Source organism: Rattus norvegicus, chromosome 6 (assembly GCF_036323735.1).
Source record: "Rattus norvegicus strain BN/NHsdMcwi chromosome 6, GRCr8, whole genome shotgun sequence".
NCBI classification, from domain to species: Eukaryota; Metazoa; Chordata; class Mammalia; order Rodentia; family Muridae; genus Rattus; species Rattus norvegicus.
The window spans coordinates 1625122-1637171 of record NC_086024.1 but is presented as its reverse complement, the minus strand read 5'-3'; the positions used below and the strand labels follow the sequence as shown (position 1 = coordinate 1637171).

At 39.8% G+C, this 12050-nt stretch overlaps 1 protein-coding gene and 1 pseudogene across 1 annotated transcript; both read left to right on the top strand.

The window, feature by feature from the left end:
- The first annotated feature begins 441 nt into the window (after nucleotides 1–441).
- On the top strand, nucleotides 442–1095 carry LOC134479510 (endogenous retrovirus group K member 5 Gag polyprotein-like). Its single transcript, XM_063262814.1, has one exon. The coding sequence runs from the start codon at nucleotides 469–471 to the stop codon at nucleotides 1093–1095; it is 627 nt and encodes a 208-aa protein (XP_063118884.1). The 5' UTR covers nucleotides 442–468.
- Nucleotides 1096–4594: 3499 nt separating this feature from the next.
- Nucleotides 4595–6282, top strand: LOC120099699 (uncharacterized; annotated as a pseudogene).
- Nucleotides 6283–12050: the final 5768 nt, after the last annotated feature.

The window sequence follows — 12050 nt, the reverse complement described above, 5'->3', positions numbered from 1 at the left end:
AATCAGAGAAGGATGTTGAGGAACCAGTGTATGATTTGCCTTATGATGATGTTACTGAAGTTAAGGTTAAGGAAGTCAGGGAAAAGACTTATGGAACTAATAAACCCCTTGTTAAGAAAGACCCCCTCAAAGATGAACCTCTTGGGATTGGATGATGACGATGACCTCTCCCCAGGGGATTGGGATGATCTAGAAGAGGAGGCAGCTAGATATCACCATGATGATGATCTGGTCTTTACAGTGAAAAAGGGATCCAAGGGACCTAAAGCACGCCCAATACCAGCCGCTCATAGAAAACTACTACCTCCAGTGGGTTTCGCAGGGGCCATGGCTCAAGCTAGGGAGCAAGGTGACACTTTCTTCGTTTTCCCAGTGGTCTATACAGGAGACAGTGATGATGAAGATTCCCCCACATGAGAACCATTACCCCTAAAAACATTAAAGGAATTACAAGCTGCAATACGAACCATGGGGCCTTCGGCGCCCTACACTATACAGATAGTGGACATGGTGGCCAGCCAATGGTTAACTCCGCATGACTGGCACCAGACTGCCAAAGCAACTCTCTCCCCGGGGGATTATATCCTCTGGAGGACAGAATATGAAGACAAGAGCAAAGAAACTGTACAAAAATCCTCAGGAAAAAGGGGGCCCGAGGTAACTTTAGAGATGATGCTGGGGACAGGAGCATTTGTTGCCCCTGCTTCTCAGGTAAAAATACCCAAGTTTATCCTAAAAGAGGTTACTACCAACGCTGTTTTGGCCTGGAGAGCAATCCCGCCTCCTGGGTCAAAAAAGACTGTCTTGGCAGGAATAAAACAAGGAAATGAGGAATCTTATGAGACCTTTGTCTCTAGACTGGAGGAAGCTATCCACAGAATGATGCCCCCAGGAGAAGGGGCTAAAATGCTCTTAAAGCAATTGGCATGGGAAAATGCTAATTCACTATGCCAGGATCTTATAAGATCAGTGAGAAAAACGGGAAGTATACAGGACTATGTCAAGGCCTGCATAGATGCCTCTCCTACAGTGGTACAGGGGATGGACTATGCTGCTGCCATGAGAGGACAGAAATACTCAGCCTTTGTTAAATAAACATATGGAGGAAACAATGCTAGGGACAACTCTGGCCCCACTTGTTACTCATGTGGAGAAGTGGGACATTTAAAAAAAGATTACAAAAGAGGTCAAGGGGAGGGCAAACGCCCCCCTCCTGGCCTGTGCCCGCGCTAAAAGAAGGGCAGGCATTGGAAAAGTGAGTGTAGATCAAAGTATGACAAGGATAGAAATTTGATTACAGATAAAAAGGAAGAAGAAACAAAAAACTAGATGAGGGGCAGCCTCTCAGCCCCATACAAAGAGAGAAAAATAAAGGTCAAACCTCGGAGTTAAACCCCGATGGCATTCCATTCACTATTCATGACCTTCCTGAGCTACACCCGGAAGCGCGGGTTTAGATCTCTCTTCCAAGTTCGATATCATCATTTCTATGGAAGAAGGGATGGTTTTAGTCCCTACAGCAGTAAGGGGAACTCTACCTGACGGAGTTACAGGGCTCTTTATAGGAAGAAGTTCCAACTATAAGAAGGGCCTAGAGGTCCTTCCAGGAGTCATAGATACAGATTATCAAGGGGAAATAAAAATTATGGTTAAAACAACCAAACATACAGTCATCATACACCAAGGAGAGCGTATCGCCCAGATATTACTCTTGCCATATTTAAAGCTGCCCAATCCAGTGCTCCAGTCAGAAAGAGGACTGGGAGAGTTTGGATCTACTGACCACATACATTGGGTCAAAGAAATCAAGGAAAGCAGGCCAATGCTCACTATTTATCTTAATGGTAGAAAGTTTGTAGGCCTTCTTGACACAGGGGCAGATTAGACATGCATTTCAGGAAAAGACTGGCCTTCTCATTGGGCCATCCATCAAACAGAGAATTCCCTACAGGGCTTAGACATGGCCTCAGGAATAGCCAGAAGCAGTGAGCCTCTGATTTGGGAACATGAGAACAAGACAGGTAACATACAGTCTTATGTCATACCGACATTACCATTTACCCCCTGGGGAAGAGACATTATGAAAGACTTGGAGGTAAAATTGGTCACAACAGAACAGGATTTTTGATGGGGGCCATTGAGGACAACCTGTTCGCAGATCAAATATCGTGGAGATCTGAGCAGCCTGTATGGCTCAATCAATGGCCCCTAAAAGAAGAAAAATTACAGGCTTTACAGGAGTTAGTCCAGGAACAATTGAGGCTAGGACACATAGAGGAAACCAATAGCCCATGGAACACTCCGGTGTTTGTTATAAAGAAGAAATCAGGTAAATGGAGATTACTACAAGACCTAAGGGCAATTAAAAGCACCATACATGACATGGGGGCCCTCCAGCCTGGACTGCCATCCCCGGTGGCAGTCCCCAAGAACTGGGAGGTAATAATTATAGATCTACAAGATTGTTTCTTTAATATAAAGTTACATCCTAAAGATTGTAAGAGATTTGCCTTTAGTGTTCTTCTTCAAATTACCAACGACCCTATCAACGATATCAGTGAAAAGTACTCCCCCAGGGGATAAAAAATAGTCCCACATTATGTCAAAAATTTGTGGATCAGGCCATTTCTTCCGTCAAGAAAAAATGTAAAAATTCATATATGATTCATTATATGGATGATATATTGATAGCCCACCCTCAGAGGGCCTTAGTGGACCAACAATTATTTGACCTTGTAAATGCTTTGGAGGAATTTGGCTTGATTGTCTCTGAGGAGAAAATTCAGAAATATGATAATTTGAAGTATTTAGGTACCAATATTAGAGATAATAATATAACATATCAGAAGTTACAGATAAGACATGATAGACTAAGAACGTTAAATGATTTTCAAAAGCTTTTGGGTAATATTAATTGGATCAGACCCTACTTGAAAATAACTACCGGAGAGTTAAAACCATTATTTGAGATACTTAATGGAGATCCTAACCCCATATCTACCAGACAATTGACTATTGAGGCCTGTGAGGCATTAAACAAAGTAAATGAAAAATTGACTCTAACAAGGGTCCAACGCTTGGATCCTGCTGAAGAGTGGTCCTTGTACATTCTAAAAACTAATTATACCCCCACAGCCTGCCTGTGGCAGAATGGGATATTGGAATGGATTCATTTACCTCATATTTTACATAAAGTTTGGTTTCTTATGATACCCTATGCACTCAATTGATTATCAAGGGAAGACACAGGTCTAAGGAATTATTTAGAAGAGATGTGTATATTATTGTCATCCCATATAATAAAGCTCAACTAGAACAATTATTACAAAAAAATGATGAATGGATCATATCCTTAATTGGCTTTACAGGGAAAATAATTTTCCATTTACCTCAGGACCCAGTTTTAACTTTTGTATTAGAAAATGAGGTGATTTTCCCTAGAGGATATTCTAAAACTCCATTAGAAGATAGAATCAATATAATCACTGATGGGTCCTCAAATGGACGATCAGTGGTGTGTATACAAAATAGGGACTCCATTATTAAGAAGAATTCAAGATATTCAGCTCAACAGGCTGAAATTAAAACAGTCTTAATAGCTTTTACAGAAGTAAAACAGGCTTTCAACCTTTACACAGACTCCAAATATATATTTAACTTGTTTCCGGAAATAGAGTCGATAGTCCTGTCGCCGAGAACCAAGATTTATCTCAAATTAAAACAGTTACAAGAATCTATTCAACAGAGACAGAATAAATATTTTATAGGGCACGTGAGGGACCCCTCGGGGCTTCCAGGTCCTATAGCCCAAGGAAATGCTTTAACAGATTCACTAACAAAAATCATACAGGCTGTAGAGACAGCTAAAAGAGTCATGATCTACATCATCAAAATGCTACTACACTTAGATATCATTTTCAAGTTCCTCGTGAACAGGCAAGAAAAATAATTAAATCTTGTCCTCATTGTCCAGATTGGGGACATACATTAAAGATGGGAGTTAATCCACGAGGATTAAAACCTCACATTTTATGGCAAATGGATGTGACTCACATATCAGAGTTTGGAAAATTGAGTTATGTCCATGTCACAGTGGACACCTACTCACACATGGTGTTTGCCTCTGCCAGAACGGGAGAGGCAGTGAAAGATGTAATACAACACCTGGTGCAGAGTTTCTCTTACATGGGTATCCCGAAGAAAATAAAGACTGACAATGCACCTGCCTATGTGCCAAAAACCTTAGAGCATTTTTATCAACAGTGGAACATAGCCCATGTCACAGGAATTCCATACAACCCACAAGGGCAAGGCATTGTGGAACGTATACATTAGAATATTAAAGCACAGATTCAAAAGTTAAGGTCAACAGGTAAGTATACAACTCCCCATCAATTGCTTAGCCATTCCCTATTCGTTTTGAATCATGTAAATACAGATAACCAGGGGCTTACAGCCACCGAAAGACATTGGGCGGAGAAGGAGAGTGCTCCTAAACCCCTGGTCAGATGGAAAGACCAATTAACTGGCCTATGGAAGGGGCCAGATGTGCTAATTGCCTCTGGACGAGGCTATGCTTGTGTTTTCCCACAGGATGCCGAATCACCAATTTGGGTCCCAGACAGACTCATCAGGCCAGGCAAAGGAAACGGACATCCGTCCCCCACGCCGAAAGAGGCCGAACCGCCAGATAATGCGGAACCTGGCCAAAAAGATCAAGGCGACTCGCCTAGAGCCAAAAACAAAAACACGCCAGACGCCGACGTGGACACAGCTTAAAACCCTGACAGCTCAGGCAAAGGAAGTATTGAAGGCTACACATGCTCCGGAAACGACAACCTTGCTGTTTGTGGCTATGCTTACAGTCATGAGTGCGCCCACAGCTTTAGGGGAAAGTTTTGGGCTTACTTACCAAAGCCACCCATATTACATCCTGTAGGGTGGGAGGTGTTGGATCACATCAAGGTTTTAACCAATCAAACATTAGTGATAGGGGGATTGCCTGACTTTCACCTTCTAAAGAACAGCTCGGGTTATGTAGATTTTGAGGGAAAGTCCGATTTTCTGCCAATTTGCTTCTCTTTCTCCCCTTCGGTGCCAGTGGGCTGTTTTCAAGTGGGAAAAAGGGTGTTTAACAGAGATACCCCCACCTTGGACAATATCGAACCAGATGGAAAGGGCAATGGGCGGCGTATGTGGGAACTGTGAATGACCACCGTGAGCGATAAAGAAGAAAAAAGACAATATTATACCACAGTAAAGAATCTTCCGCCGCGCTACCCCCATTACAAAACAGCATTTAAAAAGGACGCCCTTTGGGAGGGAGATGAGAATGCTTTCCCGCGCTGGCTTCCATGTGCCTTCCCTGACAATGGGGTAAGATTCTCTCCCTTAGGCGCTGCTAGACTTCTCTGGGACTTCTCCATGTCCTCACCTGATAAAGATCAGAGCAATTATCTCTCCTCCAACTCAAAACCTTATGGGAACTATGTGCCTCCAGTTGGAAAACTGATCAAAAGATGGTATGATGCGGGGTGGGTAGAACCGACATGGTTCTGGGAGCCACTCCACAGAGACCTCCCTGATAGACAGAACAAACCACTGATAGAACATCCAGAACTGTTCCGACTGGTTGCTTCTAGTGAGAAACTTTTGCTGAAGAAAACAGGAGCTGCTGATTATGATGCTGTTTCAGTTTCTGCTTGTGTTACCTATCCCTATGCAATATTAGTAGGATTGCCACAATTGATTAGCATAGATAAGGTTGAATCTATTTTTAGTATTAAGTGTACATCATGCAAGCTGATTAATTGCATTGATTCCACTGTATCGGGATCTGTTATATTGATTGTCAGGATACCTCCTTATGTTTTGTTACCGGTAGACTTGGGAGATGAGCCATGGTTTGATGATTCTGCCATCCAGACTATTAGGTATGCTACGGGTTTGATTAGGGCAAAAAGATTTGTAACAGCCTTAATTCTAGGTATAACCGCTTTGATAGCTATTGTTACTTCTTTTGCTGTTTCTACTACTGCTTTGGTTAAGGAAATGCAGATTGCCACTTTTGTTAATGATCTCCATAAGAATATTACCCTTACATTATCAGAACAGAAGATTATAGATTTGAAATTAGAAACTAGATTAAATGCCCTAGAAGAGGTAGTATTAGAATTAGGACGAGATGTTACAAACATTAAGACTAGGATGGCCACACGCTGTCACGCTAATTATGATTTTATTTGTGTGACTCCTTTACCTTATAATGCTACAGAAAAATGAGAAAGGACCAAAACATATTTGCTAGACATATGGGATGATGATAACATTTCTTATAATATTCAAGAATTGACGTCCTTAATCACAAAAATGAATAAGCCACATGTAGATGCAGTGGACCTCTCTGGATTGGCAAGATCCTTTGCGAATGGAGTTAAATCATTAAATCCAATCGATTAGACACAATATTTTATTTTTATTGGAGTTGGGATTTTACTACTTGTTGTTGTACTAATGATCTTCCCAATTATATTCCGATGCTTTACAGATTCCATTGCCCAGGTTCAAGCAGATCTCAATTTGGTGCTTTTAAAAAATAAAAAAAGAGGAACTGCCGCTCCTACAGCAGAGATAACCGAGCTCCGGGGCAGACATGACGCCTGAGTGGGAGCCGGTTCGAGGGTTCGCACCACACGCGGTTAAGCCCCCTGCTTGCGTGCGGCAGACTCCAAGAAGATGTGCACCTGGACTTGCCCCCTGCTACAAACTTGGCTCTAAGCTGATGGGCATCTGGGTCATGGGAAAGATTGTTGTCAGCAGTTTTTTCTTTATTTTTTCTTTGATTCTGAGAATGATCTTGTTAAGACAGAGACTTCCGTTAATAATAGGACAGAAGGTCCTGATCTATTTTTGATCACTAATACCACAAGCTTTCCTGCTTCCTCTTTACAGCAGACAGAGCCTCTGATGACAGGGACTCCAAGGTTGCAGATTATGTCTTCTCTTATAGAACTAGGTACACAGACATGATGGGACATGCTTGTATGACTGTGAAACACTGTTTCTTTGTGAACTCAGTTAGTTACCAGTAGCAGGCTCTTGTAACGTGTGTACTTTTAAAGATTTATGAAAATTTGGTGAGCCGAATCTCAGTAACTTGGTGAATTCGGTTAGTTCCCAATAGGCCGCAGTAGTAATAAGTGGACTGTTCGGGATATAGAAAATTTTTCACGAATGGAATCAAAATTTCTATGCGATTCAGTGAGTTCCCAATGGGACATGCTTGTATGAGTGTGCTTTTCAATATATAGCAACATTTCAAGGAAGGGAATCTAAGTATCATCGTGAGTTCATTAGGGTCCCAATAGGATTCGCATGTAATATGCTTGTTATTCAAGATAGAGCAAAGTTTTTAACGAACCTAAACACTGTTTCTTTGAGAATTCAGAAGTTCGCAGTAGCAGGCTCTTGTATTATGTGTACTTTTAAAGATTTATCAAAATTTGGTAAGCCGTATATCAGTAAATTGGTGAATTCGGTTAGTTCCCAATAGGCCGCACTAGAAATAAGTGGACAGTTCGGGATATAGAAAAATTTTCACGAATGGAATCAAAATTTCTAGGCGAATTCAGTGAGTTCCCAATGGGACATGCTTGTATGAGTGTGCTTTTCAATATATAGCAACATTTGAAGGAAGGGAATCTAATTATCATGGTGAATTCAGTAGGTGCCCCATAGGACTCGCATGTAATAAGCTTGTTTTTCAAGATAGAGCAACGTTTTAACGACCTGAAAAACTGTTTCTTTGTGAATTCAGTTAGTTCCCAGTAGCAGGCTCTTGTAATATGTGTTATTTAAAGATTTATCAAAATTTGGTGACTCGAATCTCAGTAACTTGGTGAATTCTGTTAGTTCCCAATAGACCGCAATAGTAAGTGGACTGTTCGGGATATAGAAAAATTTTCACGAATGGAATCAAAATTTCAAGTCGAATTCAGTGAGTTCCCAATGGGACATGCTGGTATGAGTGTGCCTTTCAATATAAAGCAACATTTAAAGAAAGGATGTAAGTATCATTGTGAATTCACTAGGTTCCCAATAGGATTCGGATGTAATAAGCTTGTTATTCAAGGTAGAGCAACGTTTTAACGAACTGAAACACTGTTTCTGTGTGAATTCAGTTAGTTCCCAGTAGCAGGCTCTGGTAATATGTGTACTTTTAAAGATTTATCAAAATTTGGTAAGCCGAATCTGAGTAAATTTGTGAATTCGGTTAGTTTCCAATAGGCGGCAGTAGTAATAAGTGGACTGTTCGATATAGAAAAATTTTCATGAATGGAGTCAGAATTACTAGGTGAATTCAGTGAGTTCCCAATGGGACATGCTTGTATGAGTGTGCTTTTCAATATATAGCAACATTTTAAGGAACGGAATCTAAGTATCATGGTGAATTCAGTAGGTGCCCAATAGGATTCGCATGTAATAAGCTTGTTATTCAAGATAGAGCAACGTTTTAACGACTGAAACACTGTTTCGTGTGAATTCAGTTAGTTCCCTTTAGCAGGATCTTGTAATATGTGTACTCTTAACGATTAATCAAAATTTGCTGAGCCGAATCTCAATAACGTGGAAAAATCGGTTATGCCCAATAGGCCGCAGTAGTAATAAATAGACTGTTCGGGATGTAGAAAAATTTTCAGGAATTGAATCAAAATTTCTAGGCGAATTCTGTGAGTTCCCAATGGGACATGCTTGTATGAGTGTGCTTTTCAATGTATAGCAACATTTTAAGGAACAGAATCTAAGTATCATGGTGAATTCAGTAGGTTCCCAATAGGATTCGCATGTAATGAGCTTGTTATTCATGATAGAGCAACGTTTTACCGAACTGAAACACTCCTTCATTGTGAATTCAGTTAGTTCCCAGTAGCAGGCTCTTGTAATATGTGTACTTTTCAAGATTTATAAAAATTTCCTGAGCCGAATTTGAGTTACTTGGTGAATTCGGTTAATTCCCAGTAGGCCGCAGTAGTATTAAGTGGACAGTTCGGGATATAGAAAAATTTTCACAAATGGAATCAGTATTTCTATGCGAATTCAGTGAGTTCCCAATGTTACATGCTTGTATAAGTCTGCTTTTCAATATATAGCAACATTTTAAGGAAAGGATTCTAAGTATCATGGTGAATTCAGTAGGTTCCCAGTAGGATTCGCATGTAATAAGCCTGTTATCATGATAGAGCAACGTTTTGACAAACTGAAACACTGTTTCTTTGTGAATTCAGTTAGTTCCTAGTAGCAGGCTCTTGTAATATGTGTACTTTTAAAGATTTTTCAAAATTTGGTTAGCCGAATCTGAGTAACTTTGTGAATTCGGTTAGTTCCCAATAGGCGGCAGTAGTAATAAGTGGACTGTTTGGAATATAAAAAAATTTTCATGAATGGAATCAGAATTTCTAGGCGAATTCAGTGAGTTCCCCATGGGACATGCTTGTATGAGTGTGCCCCTAAATATAGAGCAACATTCTAAGGAACGGAATCTAAGTATCATGGTGAATTCAGTAGGTTCCCTGTAGGATTTTCATGTAATAAGCTTGTTATTCTAGATAGGGCAACGTTTGAACGAACTGAAACACTGTTTCTTTGTGGATTCAGTTAGTTCCCAGTAGCCTGCTCTTGTAATATGTGTACTTTTAAAGATTAATCAAAATTCGCTGAGCAGAATCTCAATAACGTAGAAAAATCGGTTAGTGCCCAATAGTCCGCAGTAGTAATGAATAGACTGTTCGGGATATAGAAATATTTTCAAGAATGGAATCAAAATTTCTAGGCGAATTCAGTGAGCTCCCAATGGGACATGCTTGTATGAGTGCGCTTTTCAATATATAGCAACATTTTAAGGAACGGAATCTAAGTATCATGGTGAATTCAGGAGGTTCCCAATAGGATTCGCATGTAATAAGCTTGTTTTTCAAGATAGAGCAACGTTTTAATGAACTGAAAAACTGTTTCTTTGTGAATTCAGTTAGTTCCCAGTAGCAGGCTCTTGTAATATGTGTACTTTTAAAGATTTATCAAAATTTGGTGGGCCGAATCTCTGTAACTTGGTGAATTCAGTTAGTCCCCAATAGGCCTAAGTGGAATAAGTGGATTGTTCGGCTTATAGAAAAATTTACACGAATGGAATCAAAATTTCTAGGCGAATTCAGTGAGTTCCCAATGGGACATGCTTGTATGAGTGCGCTTTTCAATATATAGCAACATTTTAAGGAACGGAATCTAAGTATCATGGTGAATTCAGGAGGTTCCCAATAGGATTCGCATGTAATAAGCTTGTTTTTCAAGATAGAGCAACGTTTTAATGAACTGAAAAACTGTTTCTTTGTGAATTCAGTTAGTTCCCAGTAGCAGGCTCTTGTAATATGTGTACTTTTAAAGATTTATCAAAATTTGGTGAGCCGAATCTCTGTAACTTGGTGAATTCAGTTAGTCCCCAATAGGCCTAAGTGGAATAAGTGGATTGTTCGGCTTATAGAAAAATTTACACGAATGGAATCAAAATTTCTAGGCGAATTCAGTGAGTTCCCCATGGGCATGCTTGTATGAGTGTGCCTCTAAATATAGAGCAACATTTTAAGGAATGGAATCTAAGTATCATGGTTAATTCAGTAGGTTCCCAGTAGGATTAGCATGTAATAAGCTTGTTATTAAAGATAGAGCATAGATTGAACGAACAGAAACACTGTTTCTTTGTGGATTCAGTTAGTTCCCAGTAGCCTGTTCTTGTAATATGTGTACTTTTAAAGATTTATCAAAATTTGGTGAGCCGAATCTGACTAACTTTGTGAATTCAGTTAGTTCCAAATAGGCGGCAGTAGTAATTAGTGGACTGTTCGGAATATAGAAAAATATTCATGAATGGAATCAGAATTTCTAGGTGAATTCAGTGAGTTCCAATGGAACATGTTTGCATAAGTGTGATTTTCAAAATAATGCAACACTTTCAGGAACGGAATCTGAGTATCATGGTGAATTCAGTAGGTTCCCAATAGGATTCGCATTGAATAAGCTTGTTATTTAAGATAGAGCAACGTTTTAACGAACTGAAACACTGTTTCTTTGTGAATTCAGTTACTTCCCAGGAGCAGGCTCTTGTAATATGTGTACTTTTAAAGATTTATCAAAATGTGGTCAGCCGAATCTCAGTAACTTGGTGAATTCAGTTAGTCCCCAATAGGCCTAAAAGGAATAAGTGGACTGTTCGGGATATCGAAAAGTTTTCACGAATGGAATCAAAATTTCTAGGCGATTTCAGTGAGTTCCCAAAGGGACATGCTTGTATGAGTTTGCTTTTCAATATAGAGCAACAATTTAAGGAACGGAATCTAAGTATAATGGTGAATTCAGTAGGTTCCAAATAGGAATCGCATGCAGTAAGCTTGTTATTCAAGATAGAGCAACGTTTTAATGAAATGAAACACTGTTTCTTTGTGAATTCAGTTAGTTCCCAGTAGCAGGCTCTTGTAATATGTGTACTTTTAAAGATTTATCAAAAATTGGTCAGCCGATTCTGAGTAACATGGTGAATTCGGTTAGTTCCCAATAGGCCACAGTTGTAATAAGTGGACTGTCCGGGATATAGAAAAAATTTCACGAAGGGAATCAAAATATCTAGGCGAATTCAGTGAGTTCCCAATGGGACATGCTTGTATGAGTTTGCTTTTCAATATAGAGCAACATTTTAAGGAACGGAATCTAAGTATTATGGTGAATTCCGTAGGTTCCCAATAGGATTCACATGTAATAGGCTTGTTATTCAAGATAGAGCAACGTTTTAACGAACTGAAACACTGTTTGTTTGTGAAATCAGTTAGTTCCCAGTAGCCTGCCTTTGTAATATGTGTACTTTTAACGATTTATCAAAATTTGGTGAGCCGAATCTGAGTAACATGGTGAACTCGGTTAGTTACCAATAGGCCGCAAGTAATAAGTGGACTGTTCGGGATATAGAAAAAATTTCACGAATGGAATCAAAATTTCTAGGCGAATTC